The sequence below is a fragment of the Rhipicephalus microplus genome, chromosome 1, assembly GCF_043290135.1.
Source record: "Rhipicephalus microplus isolate Deutch F79 chromosome 1, USDA_Rmic, whole genome shotgun sequence".
Taxonomy (NCBI): domain Eukaryota; kingdom Metazoa; phylum Arthropoda; class Arachnida; order Ixodida; family Ixodidae; genus Rhipicephalus; species Rhipicephalus microplus.
In genome coordinates this window covers 287,474,882-287,487,766 of record NC_134700.1, presented here as the reverse complement: position 1 = coordinate 287,487,766, position 12,885 = coordinate 287,474,882, and the positions used below count along the sequence as shown (strand labels likewise).

General features: G+C 43.2%; 2 protein-coding genes across 2 annotated transcripts; one reads left to right on the top strand and one right to left on the bottom strand.

Moving 5' to 3' along the window:
• Positions 1-908: 908 nt before the first annotated feature.
• Pmm2 (phosphomannomutase) lies at positions 909-2,045 on the bottom strand. Its single transcript, XM_037412109.2, has one exon. It carries the CDS (start codon positions 1,872-1,874, stop codon positions 1,113-1,115), a length of 762 nt encoding a protein of 253 aa, XP_037268006.2. The 5' UTR covers positions 1,875-2,045; the 3' UTR covers positions 909-1,112.
• An 837-nt stretch (positions 2,046-2,882) lies between these two features.
• wal (electron transfer flavoprotein subunit alpha wal) lies at positions 2,883-12,353 on the top strand. Its single transcript, XM_037412108.2, has 9 exons — positions 2,883-3,067; positions 3,401-3,553; positions 6,522-6,603; positions 7,416-7,498; positions 8,463-8,562; positions 8,688-8,798; positions 9,051-9,155; positions 9,662-9,813; positions 11,666-12,353. Exons 1-9 carry the CDS (start codon positions 3,026-3,028, stop codon positions 11,858-11,860), a joined length of 1,023 nt encoding a protein of 340 aa, XP_037268005.1. The 5' UTR covers positions 2,883-3,025; the 3' UTR covers positions 11,861-12,353.
• The last annotated feature ends 532 nt before the right edge of the window (positions 12,354-12,885 follow it).

Here is a 12,885-nt window from a genome sequence, read left to right as displayed (position 1 = left end):
TACTAGATCACTTTCTTCTCGAATTCCGCCGCTTCGCCTCACTGCGCCGAATAATTCTTGAGAGACCAATTGCTATGCTTGGATTAGCAGTTGATGAATCCACCCTTTTGCCGTTTGGAGCCAGTCAGTTGGGTGGGGGCCGCAGTGCTATTCTGTCAGCACTACAGACATTCATTCAGGCAACCGGAAGGATACTAGTGGTACTGCCAGATATATCCAATTCTTTGTCCCCCTTCTTCATTTTTCCTAATTTGTTTTATATATTCTGGTTTATAGAATTCTTCTGTACTTTTCACCTTTCTTTTTAAAGAAACATTATTATTGTTCTTATCTAATTTCTCTCTTCGTTAGCAAGCGTTGTGTAAAAAATTTCCATTATATGGTATTGTGGCCAATCCCCGTTGTGTGTATGAACCAAGATCTTCTAGGCGACAAGATGGAAACGTATTGCAGCAGTTGATCAAATATCTAATAGTTGGTTAACACAAGGCACAGTTGTATGCTATATAAGAGAATCGTTGCCGTTTGATTTCTTATAGCAACCTATGGTACGTGCACTCTACACCTTGTTCTCTCACTTTTACACACATTCAACATCCAGATCACATTGCCCAGTTTTCAGAGGCGTCTTCTTCAAATCACCACCACAAGAACAGGACTCAGTTGCTTTAGGTACAGACGGTTTTCTTGTTGTTTTTACTTTATTTTTTATTTATTTTTGAGATCATACAAGATTAAATTATTACCTCCAATTCCCGATGAATTCTTGAAGTGAATTAGTTTAATAAACAAGGCACCATCTTATTTATGGACTATCCCTCGAAGTGGGTTGCGCCAAGCTATTGAGGAAACAACCAAGCAACTCTCCAAGCTGCGAGTTCATGCATTCAGTAAACAAGAAAACATACTGTCGGTGCACACTAAGTAATAACTTTATTCCAGCAGTAGTCCCGGTTTAACCTATGCTTAAATTGAGAATAAAAAACTGGGCAAAACTTCTCCAACAAAGACATAATTCAAAATGCAATAGAACGAGGTCAGTGAAGATATATATATATATATATATATATATATATATATATATAATTTTTCTAATACGCTACGTTAAATGCCTACGCAGACTTTTTCGCACATGACAGCGTTTTCTCTACTTGAACCATAGTGTCCTCTGGGGATTTCACCGAGTGTCCCACGGTCCTAGGGTCTTCGTAAATTTCATAGTCGTTACCCCCTTGGGCAGTCTTGTCGCCAAAAAAGTGTATGGTCTTGTAGCCATCTCGGACAAGTTGGTCAAGGCAGTACGTCTTGTCCCAGCCGCGCGGGAAAACGTCGAAGCTGATCTGTCCTCCAATGGAGCACTGTAGGTCGTAATCGGGGAAGTTTTCAAGCAGAGCCTTCACGAATTTGGTTCTGACGCCGTGCTCCTTGTCGAACGTTTCGAAGGCATTTCGTTCGCTGAGGCTACAGTTGCGGCCGATCGGAGACACGTTCAGCATGCCCGAGCGAAACTCAACGAAAGTTCCACGCTTCTGGGGCAAAGCCAAGTCGGCCACGTAGCGTAGACAGAAGTTGATCACCTTCTGCAGTTTCTCTTCTCCCATGAAGTTGAGCAGGCTTTGCTTTCCAATCAGCTTACCGTGCTTGTGTGTGACCAAGCCGTTCTCCGAAAACACGTATTCAAACTCGGATACGGCATGTGGGCCCCCCATTTGCTCTTCTATCTTCACGAGATCCGAACCACCGACGAGAGCAACGGCAACTTCTTGCTTCAATGTTTGGAGAAACCCGTACATTTCATTGGTGATAACTTGCCTGCTTTTAGTCAAAGTTCCATCCACGTCAAATAGGAATATTGTTTCCGGCAGCTTGCCCATTCTTTTGGAAGATGGTGGGTTGATGCTCTTGTTGCTTAATGGGTGCTTCACCACGCGTGGAGGAAAGAATCCCGGAATCGCACACAGAAAACAGCGCACAGACTGCACTCGAGCAAAGGTTGCAGTTTCGTGTTCCGTCGCAACACGAGCCACGTCAAATGCACCGCTACGAAACCGACTCGAGTTGTGGCTTCCAGCCGACTCGCATGTGACGCAGTCGCATGTGCGCCGCCCTCCACCCCTCCACAGACGACGTTATCAGACTCGGTGAAAGAAATCGCACGTTGCGAAAGCACAAGCTTAGTGAAACAAACTTCAAGAGTAAATCCCCTGAAATAAAAAAAATCCGCAGTATAGAAGAAACTACATGAAAACAAAGTTGTTTGAGCAGCTTAAGCTTTGTTGTTTTATTTTTTTTCTTTTTCGATTGTAGGAGTTGTAACAGCCGTTTTGGGGATGAATGTACATTATTTTTAGTCAACTTAAAATGTAAAAGCTGTAGTTAAGGTGTATGTTGAGAGTTGCAGCGGTCGTGGGAGTTGCAGGTACCTTCATGTGCACGCGTCTCCGTGTTTCGCACATAAAGGCTCCCTAAAGCCCCTAAGGTGCAGGGTAATTGCAGCTGCAGCACTGCAGTTGCAATCAGAGTTATCTGGTTGCAATGTACCAAAGAACACCTACCCCTAGTTCACGACCTGGTCCCTACGTGCAAATTCTTTGACCCAAACGCATTGTATAAAACTCGGTCGTATAAAACTTGGTCGTGTTCTGTGTTTCTGTGGTTTCGGCGCGGTTCCAGTTGTCGACGTTCAAGAACACGTCAGCCAAGATCTTTCAAGTCTGCAGTGTAACAATAACAAAAAGAAAACGGTAACCCCCGCCCAATATTGACGCTGTCAGCTGGTAATATATATTAAAATAAATAAAGTAATGCACAGTATCAAATGCAGCACACCTAGCGGTCGTCAATGGCTATCTCCCGAGTGTCATCGTCGATGGGCTGTCATAGATGCAAAGAGGCCAGCTTGATCCGTCGCCCACATACTGCGCGCTGGCACGCGGCGGCGGCGTAGAGTTACAGAGTTTCGTCTTTGAAAACCATCGCAGGACGTGGCCGCAGTCTATTTACTGAGGACTGGGCAAGAAAGACTATGCTGTCGCTCAGGCACATCCACAGAACATGCCTCCTTCAGGTAAGAACCCGGAAACGTCGAGCCCGGATTATTTGGAGGTCGACTAGCTAGGAGAGGACAGTGTATGCGCAGATAAGCGCTGTGGGGGAAAAAACGCACGTGAGGAAAACTAGTTCGGTGTTCGCTAATGATCTACGCCGAGCAATGCAGGCGCTGGGTTGTTCTTGATGACAGTGTGCGCCCTAAACAGCAGTCGGCGAAAGGGGTAGATTTCAGCTTTGCCGATTTCGCATTGAGCGACTTTCGTCGGCGCTTCTGACAATGTATGGTCACTCGTGTACGCACATGCCTTTGCGAGATGCTTGTTGAAGCGTTCGAAAACTCTTGCCGCAGGCCTTTTCTACAGCGTGCCGTCACAACAGCACGCTCGTCATCGCCGACCACAGCGGAGGCCAGATGCTGCCGTCGACATTGAATGCCATAGCCGCAGCCAAAAAGATCGGCGGTGAGGTCGCGTGCCTCGTCATCGGCAAGGATGTGTCTGGTGTACGTATGATTTCACTGTTGACTTACAGTTTTAAACACTCGTGTTTCCGGAATCATTTGTTTGCGTAAGGAATAAAGGCGAGTTTCAGTGCACTTGTCAGAAGACCTTGGAAATACGTTTCATACGTGGTATGCAACAGGGCTGCAGGGCAGGTTACATCTAACTGAAAAGTTGAAAATCGTAAGATGATGCGTTGACATACATTATCACTTCTGCGCTGTGCTCTTCCGGGAGCTTCACATTTAATTTTACAAAGGTTAAAACTCCGTATTTTACGTTGTTCCAAGGAATATCACTACATATCACTACAGCTAGAAATTGAACTTAAATACGAATATTCCAGAATAAAACTTGCATCAAACTTAATTTTTTTTCTCTTTCTAGTTAGAGTAAATTATAACTGTATAATGAAATGTGCTTGATGAAAGGACTTATCCGTGCGTGTGAAGCCATTCACGACTGCATGCTAGGCCAGCTGAGGAACAGGACTTTCAGCTGTCCAGTAAACCATGGCAGTCTCAGTAACAAGCAATGGAACAGTTCTTTAGACAGATGGGAAAACAGTGCAAACAGTAGGCTGCTTCGCCTGAATTCAGATGGCGGATTCACAGGCTGCTTGAAAGTGATTCATAATTATTGTATGACTGAAAATTGTTATTCACCAGGATTTAACTGAGTAGTGTTTGTTGTCCAGGTATTGGTGCCTCTGTGTTGCTGTTTTCTTGCAGCAGAATTATATGAAACAGTATTTTCTCCACTGTTATTTTGTGACAAGTGATCTTTGTTAATGTTCCACATTCCATCAGATGTGAATGTCCATGTATTTAGTTAAATTTTTGTACAATAAAGTGAGAACAAAATGTGAACATGCTAGGTACACAGAAGGTCATTTACTAAAGGGTGCCAAGGCCCATTGCATCCCACTGCTATTCATTTCCGGTACCTTGGAAAGTACAAGCAGCATGGGACTATCACAGCATTGATAGCATAGAAGCAGATTATATCCGTTCAGACTTGTAGGACAATAGCCTGTTTATCCCTCCTGCAAAACTTTTCTTTCGTGATTAACATAAAGCCACTATCTTTGCTAAAGTAATCAACACGTAGAAAAAGGCATCAGACTCTAAGCCACACATTAAAGACGGTCTTTTTTTGAGAAGTTGCAAGGACTTTCTCTCAGGTGGTCAAAATTTCTGAAGTTCTCCGCTAGAGCGTCTCTCATAATCAATGGTGGTTTTGGGACATTAAACCCCACATATAAATCAATTAATGCAAGGACTTTCTTCCCAAAGACAGTACCAGTTTGGAACAAGCTTCCACAGTTCATCTCTTTTGCAGCTGACTTATAGCGTGGCCTCAAACAATGCCCGTCATAGAATGTTTGGTCGGTGCGTTTGCTGCTGTGCTGGGTTTGTGCACTAAGTAGTGATACGTGTGCATTGTGCAATGTGTACTGAATACTTGCCAGCATGATGAGTACGTACTATGTGCATTTCTATTTTGTTCTATATCTTCTTGCACTAATGTTAGCTCACTTATGCATATCTATATTCCCATCCCATGTGTTGGTGTTGATGCTTGCATTGTGATACTGCTTTTGTCAGCTATTTTGGTCTACAGTGTATCAAAATGAATAAAAAACGAATGTTTAGCAAAACACTAATGGGTACTTTGTCCCTAAAAAATGGGCAGGAAAAAAGTATGGACCATATCTCCAAAGGGAACCCTGATGGGATGCGAAACAGAAGCGGTGCGCACGGCGTTTACCTGGTTGAAACGGACGTCTGCACGGGTGCTAGAAGAACGGTTTAAAGAGAAACTCGGTGTAGCCTTTACTCGAGTAAACATTTTTTTGAGACGCAAAGACACGGAGGCGGGTTGTGTTTCGTGCAAGTTTCATGGCATAGAAATGAGCTGAAAGAGTGTTTCCACTTGGTATGTGCTCAAACGTTGCGGACGGTGGAAAGGGTGAAGCGATAGAGATGGCACGCTGCGAGCGGCGACAGGCTAGGGAGAGTGTGACGTCAACACGCGCAACTGCGGAGGAAAGCGTGACCCACTTGGCACCGCCTTAACACCTGCGACCAGGGGAGCGTTGTACGGACGGAGGGCAGTATTACACAGGCTAATCGAAAAGCTGCTTCGCATCTAAACGAATTCTAAATTAATGCCACAGCTTCTATGACAACGGAGCTCCCAGTGCAAGGTCTCTACCTGTGCCCGGTAATTTAGAGATAGCGTAGGGATTACTGAGCAAATTATGATGCATATCACTAGTGGCACACCTTACAGATCTAAAGCTTGTACAGTGTCACAGTGTCAATCGGGATAAACTTCCATCGTTAGTCACACCAGCACCACCCAACTGAGAGCCATGACCTCTCTGCTCTCAAAGGAAGAAACACTCGTATGCAGAAACATACATGCAAAAGGGACAATAAAGTTGACTGAAGGTGCACAAACTTGGTGTTTCCACCAGGCGCACTGCAGCTGCTGTGAAAAACAAAAACAAAACAGAACTTGCATAGTAATTTGTCATGAGTTTTTCCAAGACAACTAGGCATCATATCGATATAGAAATTGGCACGCTTTCTGTGCCACAGCGCTCCATCTCCAACTGCCTGGTAGTGATGTTTGCTACGGTGCAAAAAGGATGTTTGTATCACAGAATAACTGGTGCAGAAAATGTGACTGTATAACTCGCATGTGTTGAATTACAAGGTGACCTGTTTAAGGTATACAACCGAGTCCTGATGAACATATGAAAGTTTTGGTCACTTAGGAACTTGATGCATATTTTTATAAAGATTTCAAACTAAAATATATGGCCAGCCAATGCTCTTATTTGGCGAACGTGACTGTTTTATATTTTAAGCTAGAGGTGACAACATGAAAATATGTCCTAGCTCGGTCTGCTGTTGTGTCCGACATGTTCTCTGCTCTTTGACTTGCAATACTGCATTGCAGGTCGCTGCTCAAGTTGGAAAAGCTGAAGGGCTTCAGAAACTCCTCTTGGCTGATAATGCTGCCTTTGATGGCCTTTTACCAGGTGAGCAAGAAGTTCCTCTCTGGGCACTTGGCAGTCCACAGTGAGTTGTTAAATGTTGTTAAAACAACAAAAAAAGTTTTGTCTTGCTCACTGCTTTATACCCGTATTTTTCTTTTCTGTAGAAGTAGTTTAAAGACCAAATGCAGTGAATTCCTAGGCTGTATAAAAAGCCTAGTTGATGATAGTGTAGATACAAACGAGTCTCGTGCAACTTTTTACTTTATAAGTACAGGCAAAAGAGTCAAAATTTGTTTTAAAGAATGCTTGGTTCTTATGCCTATACTGCAAAAAATAAAATACTGTCGTTACTATTTATTAAAAGTTACGCATAACACTGCAGAACACAGCATCAATGAGAACTGACAGTCAAACTAAGGAAGGTACAGGGGACGTTATTTGTAATAATTATAATATAATGCAGGAATTAAAGAGGACGAAACGATAGCTTGCGACAGGGAACACACCTGCAACCTTTGAATAATGCGTCTGATGCCAGTGTATAGAAACAAAGACTGTATCCTGTATACTGCATTGTAATATTTTTGGAAATATAAGAAAGGTGTAGAGCTTATTAGAAGGTAGAGATGTCGACCTGAGTTCGTACACACTTACCTGGTACTCTGCTCAGAAAGAAAGGAAGGGGGTCAATGTGATGATGCGGTCAGGAAAGAGTGATGCGTATACAGTGACCACATAATACAGCGGTTTTCTTAGTCTGCTTTCCAGTTCTGTACTTGGAAAAGTTTAAACCTTACCACCAGTGCATCATTTTAGTGGTGTGAAATGCTACTTATACAAACTTATCTTTGCAGAACGCCTGACACCTGTAGTACTGGCCACATGTAAACAGTTCAACTTCACCCACTTGATCGGTGCATCGACAGCATTTTCAAAAGCGAGTTTCTTTTCTTTCATATTCTTCATTGCATTGCAATTGTACTACAGAGTTCACACATATAATGACATGCAAGGTAGAAACATAGTGCTAGTATTTACTTACATCAGTAGCACTCTAACCAGCACCAGAATTTTGTATATGAGTACTGGCCTAATTTGTCTGCAGGCTTCCTGTCCAGTATCACATGGGTACTTTTAATCATGATCAAAACCAATTTGAATCTGATTTATTGATTGCAATTGATGATGATTAATCTATAGTTGAAACTGATTGCAATAGTCCTATGATCTGGCCTGACTACAATTAAAGTGATTGTGTAGCAGCAACTGATCTAGATATTTAAGCTTATCTGAATCAGCCCTGATCAAGATCAGAAGCATCACATAATTATAATGTGACTTTGGTTTTAAAGGTGCACTCTTTTGTGCGTGATGTAGGAAAGAGATGAAAATAAAAGAAGTGTTCCATATTTTCTGCTTTTTGCTCAAAATTATAAATATTCCTTGAACTGTATATTACTTTGAAGTTGCAGATTCGCAAGTTTTGTTTCTCTAAACTGCAAACATATAGTGCCTCACTGTAATGGTGCCTTGCAATGGTAGTGTCATCACAGTTCGATGAGAATGCGGTGTGAAAGAATATATGCAATTAATGTGCACAGAGCAGTTTGCACAATGTTGCTAAGATGACACAGGACTGCTAAGCTACGCGAGAATAGTATGTGAAGCCAGCATAAAATGAAGCTCACAGAGATTAAAAACAGAATCATCGTTGCAGTATGTAAGCCAATGTAAATGCGAAGTGAAAGCTTATTGAGGGGTACTTAAAGCCCCTTGCAAAGAGCATCCAAAAAGAAAACTTCTCTTCTTCTAATATGGTTTGATGTCTCTTTTCGGCACCCTTTGGAAATTTATACTTAATGTAGCTGGGCTAAGTATCTAATGCTCATATTGAATTTCAGGGTCTGCTGCCCAGGGTAGCCTCCAAACTAGATGTCTCTCCCGTTTCCGACGTGCTGGACATCAAGTCCCCCGACACCTTTGTTCGTTCCATCTATGCAGGCAAGGTTTTCAGTTTTTATTGAAGCTTCCTGTGTGAAGTCATTATGTATATGTATAGTCGCAGTGTATCTGCTCATGCTATTATGTGCATCACAATGTTATTAAAACTGAAAATTTGTTCACAGGTAATGCTATTCAAACAATCAAAGCTAAGGATCCAGTGAAAGTCCTGCTTGTTCGAGGGACCTGTTTTGATGCTGTTGGCGTTAGCGGCTCTGGTATCTCACCTGAAAATGGTAAGTCTGGGCAGGGGCGTACGAGAAAATTATTTTCCGAGTTGAAAATAGTAGAAAGGCCTTTACACTGTAGTTCACAATAGTAGACACGCCTAGTTGTTCTCATAAAAAAATATGTATGGTTTGCAAGAAAATTTCAAAGAAAATATATAGTTTGTGTGTGGTAAACTTGACGGTCTTTCTTTGTGTGAGAGGATTCCCCTTTCCAAAGGTTATGTTTGTGATTGTCACCCTGATTGTTTTGTCATGCAGCACCGACAGCAGAGTTTGACACCAGCAAATCTTCTTTTGAGGGGCAGGAACTCAGCAAGAGTGAGCGGCCAGAGCTCACAAGTGCCAAGAAGGTCATTTCTGGAGGTAACTATTTTGTCATATCTAGCAGCTTTACTGTTACTGGTTGCAGTACTCCATCTCTATTATGTGTGGTGCCGAATAACCTGCAGTCTGAGCAGTACTTAGGTTTGGGCTAGTTGGTGCATGGTACTTATTTGGAAAGGGTAGCGTGAAGACGCAGGGACAAAGAAACATAGTAGACACGACGGGCGCCGACACCAGCAAATCTACAGTCTGAATCTGCTGTCTTGAGTGGCAGAATGGATTTTGTGGGGGAGAAAACTAGCTATTTTCAGAACTGCTGTAAGATATTCCAGTGAATTGAAATGGCTAAACATATACATAAAAAGAGCAAGACAAGTTGATACAGCAAAAATTAGACACCATCGACACCATTTGAAAGGCTCTTTATCCTGCTTTGGTACTTATTTGATGCTGGGTAGGAAGGATACAGCTTTAGCCTAATTGGTATCCACGATTTTGATGTGAATTCAACTTTTAACATCATTGGAAATTGTTTTTCAACCTAGGACGAGGCATGAAGAGTGGGGATAACTTCAAGATGCTCTACGATCTTGCTGACAAAATTGGAGCAGCTGTTGGTGCCTCTCGAGCTGCTGTGGATGCTGGCTTCGTGCCAAACGACTTGCAGGTTGGACAGACGGGCAAGATTGTCGCTCCGGTGAGTTAAATAAATTAGCATTTGTGTGCAGAAAGGCTTTTCTGCTTTTCTCTCATAACTAAGATGGCTAGGTGCAGGTATGTTTACTATGACTAGGGGCATTGCATAATGCATTGTGCATTGAAACTGGAACAATTTATTTTGTGCACTTAAAAGGGGCACACAAGCGACATTGAACAGAAATAATGATACTATACGTGCATTTGTTTTTCCCTTGCACTTCAGCATTGTGCAACTGCTTACATCCTGGGCATGGCAAGTGCTGTTATGCTGCTTGTTCTGAAACATGATATTTTTAACTTGAGTTTTAACTTGTAAATTATACCAGTAGTGAATCTCATCAATACTATAGCAGAAACGGTTATGCTGCATGATACATGAACGTATTTGTAGTATGACGTCAGTGACACATCCATTTTTGTCACTTTGCCTTTGTCAGTAACTGGCCACACTTAGTGTCTCGTGCTGCGCCAGTTAGTATGCTTATGTCAATTTGAACCACCTAAGAGACCACAAGTTTTACTTCAAATTCATATTTTATTAAGAATGGTAGCAGATTGCACTGGTTGGTGTTGCATACTATTAATTGCAGCAGCAAGAAACAAGACAGCAAGACTAGGAAAAAAATTACACCATCTAAAGGAACCATGCGTAGATGAGAAGCAGTGGGCGATAACGCTTACACTGGCGGCGGCGCTGATGCTCGCGCTAATCGTGGCTTTCTGTAAGAGACAAACCTGGGGAGCTGTTCTCACGGTGTCCAACTCGTAGACATGTCCAATTTGGCTTCCACTGATTGGCTGGAGCTGGCAAGCAGCGCGCCGCCTGTTTCCGTTTATTTTTCCGCCACGCAGCTTTCACAACTCTTGACACAAATGAGAAAGAGGCAATGCATTTCACCACAAGAAATGCTCCTCCCAGAGATCTGCTTTTGGATGCAGATTTCTGAGGCCTTGCATTCACGCTAATCATGTTAGCCCTTGAATTAGGTCTAACGCAGCCGCCTGCCTGGTGCCCATAGAAGGTGGCTACGTGCTCCCTGCATCGCTCTTCAAACATCTCAACATGTTTATTCGCATATGCAGACTTGTCAAGTTTGTTTAAAAGGTCTACTGCTGTACATTTCATCCACTGTAGCTTCTTTTTAAGCTGGGAATGTGCTGGTGTGTTCGGTGCATCCATGTGGTCAAGAGCGCTACGACGTCACGGCTCGTCGTATTATCGCATAAATGAACCCACTCTGGCGAATTGGACACCGAGAGAATTGCTTCTCTGGAACATGACAATCGCACTGAGAGACAAAAGACTCTGATTGGACACAGGGACCCACAGTCAGCTTTTAGACAACACGCGTGCTGCACACTCGCTGGCTGACGCTGCTGTCGGCATCCGCATTGAGAGGCAAGTGAGGGGGGGGGGGAGATGAGAGGAGATAAAGAGGAGGGAGCAAGTGTAGGCTAGCAGATGCTGCCTGCGTCAGGGTTGTGAGACGAAAGAGGGGGAAAAGTAGAGGAAAGAGGGACACCCCCTCTCCCCTATCGAGATGAATAAGAGACCATTGATTGCCTTGAAGAGGGAGGGGGTTGAAGCTTTGCCGCTGGTTCCATATCAGCAATGAATGGTTGTTTTGCTCGCTGCGAGATGACGTAAAAAGAGGCTGTGGTTGCTGTCGCTCCCGCTTGAGCGCACTGCCAGCAGCAGCTGGAGCACGCAGGCCATGCATTCCCGTGTTCTATTTGCTAAAAATTGACACTGTACAAGCAACTTTCAATCTTGCAACAAATGAGGCATTCTGTGGTCATTTCTGCATGAAGTGTGCCCTTCATTAGCCTGTTTTTCATGGCCACTGCAGGAGCTCTATGTGGCAGTGGGCATCTCTGGTGCCATTCAGCACCTTGCTGGCATGAAGGACTCCAAGACCATCGTAGCCATCAACAAGGATCCAGAGGCGCCGATCTTTCAAGTGGCCGACCTCGGCCTGGTAGCAGATCTCTTCAAGGCCATTCCGGAGATGCTCAGCAAGATAGACAACTATGTCACCAAGTGATAAATGGCTACACTGTAACTAATAAATACATTTTCCATGTATGAGTTCAGAGCTCAGCATTTTAGAAGGCCACTTTTGTCAAAGCTTCGTTATAGACCAGTGGGGTTGTGGCAGTATGCCGTGCGAAGTGCGAAAGGGACCAGGGAAGGTAAACACAGTATTGAAAAAGGACTGTTTCGTTAGCCTTTTAAGTCCCCTTGTTCCTTTATAATATGCGAGTCATCAGAATTGAAATTCTCTGCACAGTTAGGTATGCAGCCAAACTGTGTGGGCATGTCGCAAGAGAGAGAAGTGTGATATGCAGCATTTTGTTGCTTACTTTTGTGTTCGTATTACCACGTATGCTACATGCAGCTGTAAGAGAGAAAGAATGGAGCAAGTGCATGTGTGCACCTGGCTGCCTGCAAAACAAATGTTTATATAGATGGTTGTTTTCTGAAAGTAATCATTTTATATTGCACCAATAAAGCATTCTGTGACTAAAACAAACAAAGCCTGTTTCTTGATTTATGTGGGTGGAGGGGCTAGTTCCTATGTGTTACGGCGAAGACATTCCTCAGTTGCTTGCTCAGGCTGGAGAAGCTCCAGCCTAGCAAAAAAGACTTGCTCTGCTGTGTACACCCCAGTTGGAAATCGGCGGAATTCACAATGTAATGCACAATAGGAGACATAACAGAAAATGAAAGTAGAGGATAATAAGTGGAATTGGGAACTGAACAGACATTTACTGTCTAACTGAGCTGGTTAGTATTGTTTTTGCTCAAAAAATAGATTTATTGCACAATGGCCATCTGGCTTGTCTGAAGAAATTGCACCTAATCAACCTGCTTAACTCTTTCATTACGACATTCAAATCGATCACCAGTGATTGACGCTTTTCATTGATTTTAGCGTGTTAAATTTCTTTCTCATGCGCCCAGCGCTTTCTAGTAGTTAGTTCAGCCACTCAACTTTCAGAATTTTTTTTGAATTTGCCGACTTAGACAACATAGCGATTCTTTACAGACTTTTGCGTGAACCAATGT

Coding starts and splice junctions, on each gene's coding strand:
- Pmm2 (XM_037412109.2), bottom strand. CDS start 1,874: ATGGGCAAGCTGCCGGAAACAATATTCCTATTTGACGTGGATGGAACT.
- wal (XM_037412108.2), top strand. CDS start 3,026: ATGCTGTCGCTCAGGCACATCCACAGAACATGCCTCCTTCAG. Junction 3,068..3,400: donor ACAGAACATGCCTCCTTCAG/GTAAGAACCCGG, acceptor CTCTTGCCGCAG/GCCTTTTCTACAGCGTGCCG. Junction 8,563..8,687: donor TGTTCGTTCCATCTATGCAG/GCAAGGTTTTCA, acceptor ATTTGTTCACAG/GTAATGCTATTCAAACAATC.